The following is a 6,037-nucleotide window of genomic DNA, read 5'->3' on the forward strand; positions in this document are numbered from 1 at the left end:
TAGGGCTAAACACGGATAAACATTGGCGATTCCTTCCAGAGATGGAGAGAGTTGCGGGGCTTGAAGGGATTCAAGTCACATCCAGAATTTGCCCGATTCCTCCTAGACAGGTATGTAAATAGTATTTCATTTAAGAAATGTATTGCGGGACGTAGTTTACAGCAATACATGAATTTATGTTGTCACAACAAAGCTGGCTAACGTTACCACTAGATTTGCTCTAGATACTACACTCGTAAAAACGACAACAAACGTCTTAGATCACGCATCCATTTCAGCTGTGTGTATCGCCCAGCCGACCTGCAACGATGCATCGGTAATATCCTCTGTCATTATAAATGATTCAGTTTCTTACTTAGAACAAAACATCCATCACAATCACTGTGACTTTGCTGTAACGCTAGCTCTGTAGCACTGTGGGTAATATATATAGCGGGGAAATTGCAGTGCAACAGCAGCATTACACACAGTGACAATAGTGTCTGTGTCTTTGCATGTTTAGCCTATGTCACAGACATCACGGTAATACAGTTAGCTTACAACGTAAGATATTATGTTGGCAATGCTACTGCAGTTTTTGTAGGCTTACTGTTACGAACTTAGATGTATGTCTGTGTAAATTCTCATTTGTCCAGGTCAAAGGCATGATCCAATTACATAGACAGAACTTAGATACAAGTTTTAACATTACTTTGTTTCACCGGCGGCATATTATATTACATAGAAATACAAATAGACACATTACCTCATCCATATGCACGCTGCAGATAGCTGCTAAAAAAAAAAGTTTTCAAAGCAAGTCCAGTCTTCTCTCCGACGTTTCCAAAACAAATCTACATGCGCCGGCCAGACAAACGTCTTCACGACAGTAGGCGCTAGGGCTCATGGGAAATGCAGTCTTCATTCCGGCAAAACACCACCGCTTTCGTCCAGCGGGGCCGCCAAAATCAACACTAAATGAAAAGTCTGTACAGGGGCTTTAAGGATAATATTTAAGGATTATATATTTTGCCGCAGAATATAATAAAACAGCAGGCTCTGCTGTAGATTGTACAGTATATGGGCTATGCTTACTTCTGTACTGTCAGTCTTACTTACTTTATTTTATATAAGTAAGATATAGAATGCAAATGCCTTTCTGGAAAGTCCACTATTGAATCCTATTTTTTTTAAATAGCCATATATCTATGGAGTCATGAGTGCCAAAAAGGAGAATACATCAGCAAAATAATATGGAAATACATGTGAAAACATAATAATACAGGATTAATAATGATTAAAATTATAAATATCAGTCAATTACTGACTACACATAGTGGCATTACAATCTGCAGTTCTGATGGTTTTATTTTGAAAGTTCTCAGCGGAAGCTGCTCTTTCCGTCGTGGCTAACTTGAGCTGTCGTTAGCCATGAATGTATTGAGGAGAAGTGTGTTGGGATTGTTAGCAGCCAGGCTGCATGCAGGCACTTCCAGCAGCAGGAGTATGGCTTACAGTGCGAAGATCGGTCCGTCCATCCTGAGCAGCGACCTGTCCTGTCTGGGCAGCGAGTGTGTGCGGATGATGGAGTGCGGGGCAGACTACCTGCACCTCGACGTTATGGACGGGTCAGTTTATCAGCCAGCCAGATAAGATAAGCTAGCATGCTAACGGCTAGCGAGCAAGTTCAGTCAGTGCGTGGGAGCTCAAGTTGGCTAACGTCAACAAGCTAAGCTAGCATGCCAGAAGTTAAGCTGGGGAAGCCAATATTTATGTAACTGACTTTATCTGGCTTAAGTCTGTCAGTGAAGAGGCTTTCAAGACCTCAGAGTGTCAAACATGTTCTTTTTTCCAAGTCTTGACAACATGCTTCTTCCTTGTTCCTGCTTGTTTGGACATTTTCTGTCTTCCTCCACACTTACATAAGACGTTAGTTAGAGGCTGTTTATGCAAGATGAGAGAGTGCCATCACAACTCAAAGTAAAAAAATGTCTGCTTTTGTTTCCCCTTGAAGGCACTTTGTCCCTAACCTCACATTTGGCCATCCCATGGTGGAGTGCCTCAGGAAGTCAGTAGGCCAGGACCCTTTCTTTGGTGAGAGAAAGCACTAGACTTTAACAAACACTAACCCAGTTATCCCATTGAGTCATGAATGCCTCTGCTGTGTGGTGGAGTGCAGCATTATTGTGACATTGGTTACCGTTGCAGACATGCACATGATGGTGTCTCGGCCGGAGCAGTGGGTGAAGCCCATGGCTGCAGCAGGAGCCAACCAGTACACATTCCACTTAGAGGCCACCACCAACCCTGGAAACCTCATCAAGGAGATAAGAGAGAGTGGCATGAAGGTGAGACAGCAGTGCTGCAATGCATCAGAGCTCTAATGTGCACAGAGTAGAACGCCACTCTTGCCAATTTTTTTATTTAATTGAGACACCGCATATCCTTAGAGAAACTCGCATTGCTATTTCTCGGAACTGATGTTGGGAAGTATTCGCAGCAGCCAAAGTACAAACATGTATGAGCTGAAGTGACTGTGCTTCATGTCTTAACACTAACACTACCTGTGTTTCGCAGGTGGGTTTGGCCATTAAGCCTGGTACTACTGTTGAAGAGCTAGCACCTTGGGCTAACCAGATCGACATGGCCCTGGTCATGACCGTTGAACCTGGCTTTGGCGGGCAGAAGTTCATGGAGGACATGATGCCCAAGGTGAGGACAGAACTTCAAGGACCCCACAGCACCCACACTAACACAAAGTAGGCCTCAAAACTTTACAATTATTTGGCACCCCTTTGATGCAATTAGGGGTGTTCCTAATATCCTTACAACTAAGTTCCCTGTTGTTTTAACTGCTGTTACCACTAATAGAGTAGTAGTAAAAAGACAAAAGTTAATCTTTAACATTTGAAATTGTCAGATAAAATATCTTGTACGAGCCTACTAAATCTAAGACATAATAGTTAACCACCGTTGTTAAAATTAGTAAATTGTAAACTGATGAGAATCATTGGGGGTTGACCGAATGTATTTATTTTAATAAATACATTCGTCAGACACAAAAGACACCAATACAAATAATCAGAAAAATGCTGAGTATTGGCCCAAATAGTCGGCCAGATAGATCATCGGTCCATCACCAGTCATACTGTGTACGTTTCTAGAGGTTGTCTGATTTTTAAAGGCAGATACAATAACGCTAGTTGGGAGAAGGATGATTTGCCTTTCCCTTTATGAATACCATACCCTGAAATTACATACTAAATGTGCAGCACCAATCCTCTCCTAGGCACTGCAATTACAGATGCGTTATCACATCTTCAACAAGTTGTTGTTAGAAAAGACGCTTGGTGCTTAGACACTTAGACAAAGTGCTTAGACACTTGGTAGGTAATCTGCAACCAAGATATGACTGGCTCAGCTCAGAAAGGGCAGGATCTGTAAACAGCAGGGTGGTTATTATGTACCTGTTTCACTCAGGAAGAGACGTATGTAAAATGAAAAGTAACTGCAGTGTCTTACTGGAAAACACAGGCTGACATCACAAGTACAAGTTAAAGTTTTCCACTGTCATTGTTAACTGAAATAAGTCTCTGCCAAACCACATAACCACACGAACTGGTGTTACATAAGCCCTAAATAAAGATGAGTTTCAGTTCCAGTGCTCGCCACTCTTAAATGTCTACATCGGTTCTCAGCCCAGATAGAAGAACTTGTTCACCAAAGCGCAGTATTTTTGTCTGACTAGAATTCAGATTTGGTCCAGAGGAAGGCTTTTGATTTGATTCACAGCTGTGTCTTTTTTTGCAGTCCTGCTAACACTTGAAAATCGTGTTGCAGAAATGGTTTTATGCAGATTTCAAGCTCCGTCTGTTATTGCTCCGCATTCCCAGGTGAGCTGGTTGAGGAGTCAGTTCCCTTCACTAGACATTGAAGTAGACGGAGGGGTCGGTCCTGACACCATTCACAAGTGTGCAGAGGTAAGGAATACAAACGCACTTATGTGTCTAGGCGAATAAGAGCCTAAAATTCACATCAGGTTTTTGAAGTGAACGCTCCTGTATGCTTCAGGCTGGGGCCAACATGATCGTGTCAGGCAGTGCTGTGATCAGCAGCGACGACCCCCGTTCCGTCATCGCACTCCTGCGCACCGCAGTGGCTGAGGCAATCCAGAAACGTTCGCTGGACCGCTGAGATGTCCGCCTGGTTGACACTCTACCTGCCCGTCCCAGCAACACAACACAGCAGCCGGTGGAAGAGACATTTAAGTGGTAGAGGTCAGGGGTCACAGTCAGAGCGGGGGGGGGGGGGGGGGCTTCTGTTGAGATGTGAGCTGACGGCCAAATCCATATCACCTTTGATGTGAGTGAAGCTGCACAGTGCCTCCTCAAAACGTTCTGGACTTCATCCTGTCCTGCAACAATCTCCTCTGTGAACAGATAACTCAGAGCGAGTCTCTTTGGGCATTGAGACGACCATTACACAACTGGAGCTGAGGTGACACTGATTTCAAATCTGTAAACATTCCTCAATATTGTTTGATTTACACTGTACGTTTGAAGCATACATTGATAATGGAAATAAACGGAGCACTGTGTTAAATAGATTTTTTAGTTCTGCAATGTTTCATACCTCATTGACAGTTTTGTCTCATTTCTGTTCTGCTATAAATGGACCACCCACAGGATACACTACAGAATAGAAATAATGTACTTTTCAGATTGATCAATTCAGATTTGGTTTTGCAGATTAAAAGTCTCCGATGAAGTGAAGTGTGGATTCTTTGCAAGTTGACCTCAAATGTGGTCCCTACTATCAAATTTAGTAGAGAGTTGGCAGACCTGTTGAATCTTCATCTCTCTATAAAAGCAAGGAATCTCTGTCTGTGTGTGTGTGTGTGTTTATCAAATATCTCTGCGGATCAGGATCAGACTGACCTGAGACTTACAACATGGCTGCTGCGTGTTCCAAGGGTGTGCGACTTCGCATTTGGTTGGACTGCAATGACACCGTTAATAAATTATTTCATAAATGCTTTACAAATTGGCAGCATTGTCCACCGAGCCACCACATTCACGTGCGCACCAGAGCCAATCACTGCAGAGCTCAAGCCCACGACATACCTGAAGAAACAAGCGGATTTATACCTGCAGCAGCGCGAGCTGGACCGGGATTTTGCCAGCGGTTCGGTCCTGTTCTGTTCTGTGCATCTAAACTGACTGCTGTGGATTAATGAGATTAAACGAGTCCGGACCAAGTCTGTTCGGGTCTGAGGAGATCCGGAGACGCGTGGACAACAAAGTGGAATCGGAATCTGTGGATGTTCGTGTGTAGCTAGCCGCTAGCTGCTAGCAGCTAGCTACACGGCCCACCTCCCGAGGCGACGGACCGGATGCATCGGCACGTCGCAAATGTTGCCATCACGTTTGCTTTGTGTCTGGTGCAGGAAGAAACGGTAAAAATGGGCTTTTGTCACCAAAGTGTCCAAGCAGCAAATTTGGTTGTTGAGGAACAGGAGGTTTTGGGAGGGGCCTAGGCGGATGATTGACCGGCAACGACAGTCGGACAACGATTTTGATAGTTGAGAGATTTGTGACATTTAGCGTGTTTGGAGTGTATAGTTAGTGTGTTATGTAGTGTTTGGCGTAGTGGGTTTAGTGTGTAGTCGAGTCGGTTTTTTGTTTAATGATTCAGAACAATGAGAAGATGCTGAATGTGGAGCAGGCAGTGCAGCTCTTTATGCAGCTGGAAGGAGCTCAGGCAGACCTGAGCATTGCCTGCATTTAAATATAAATAGTTACATATAACTTCGTAAATGTTTAAAATGTATGCACAAATTTAGCAAACAACAATTTATATTTGCATTATAAGTAAGAAAAAAAAAAAAAAGGTTAAACATATTTGTGGTTTTCACAGTAAAACAATAACTTTTTCTACTCGGATTTTATGTTTGTTTTTTTTTTTTTTTTTAGGTCCATTGTGTTAATACAGTATGTCAAAATAAAAAAATAACTGTACAGTCACACATGTGAGGTTGTGCTGAAAATAATGACACCAA

General features: G+C 43.0%; 1 protein-coding gene across 1 annotated transcript; it reads left to right on the forward strand.

The window, feature by feature from the left end:
• Positions 1–1,401: 1,401 nt before the first annotated feature.
• Positions 1,402–4,746, forward strand: rpe (ribulose-5-phosphate-3-epimerase). Its single transcript, XM_030427292.1, has 6 exons — positions 1,402–1,607; positions 1,994–2,073; positions 2,188–2,327; positions 2,557–2,691; positions 3,873–3,959; positions 4,051–4,746. The coding sequence occupies exons 1-6, from the start codon at positions 1,411–1,413 to the stop codon at positions 4,171–4,173; spliced, it is 762 nt and encodes a 253-aa protein (XP_030283152.1). The 5' UTR covers positions 1,402–1,410; the 3' UTR covers positions 4,174–4,746.
• The last annotated feature ends 1,291 nt before the right edge of the window (positions 4,747–6,037 follow it).

This window comes from Sparus aurata, chromosome 9 (assembly GCF_900880675.1).
Source record: "Sparus aurata chromosome 9, fSpaAur1.1, whole genome shotgun sequence".
Lineage (NCBI taxonomy): Eukaryota > Metazoa > Chordata > Actinopteri > Spariformes > Sparidae > Sparus > Sparus aurata.

What these genes read in the sequence shown, in the direction of transcription:
- rpe (XM_030427292.1), top strand. Translation starts at nt 1,411, where the DNA reads ATGAATGTATTGAGGAGAAGTGTGTTGGGATTGTTAGCAGCCAGGCTG. An exon ending in CACCTCGACGTTATGGACGG is followed by an intron (nt 1,608 to 1,993) that starts GTCAGTTTATCA and finishes TTCCCCTTGAAG; the next exon opens with GCACTTTGTCCCTAACCTCA. An exon ending in AGGCCAGGACCCTTTCTTTG is followed by an intron (nt 2,074 to 2,187) that starts GTGAGAGAAAGC and finishes TTACCGTTGCAG; the next exon opens with ACATGCACATGATGGTGTCT.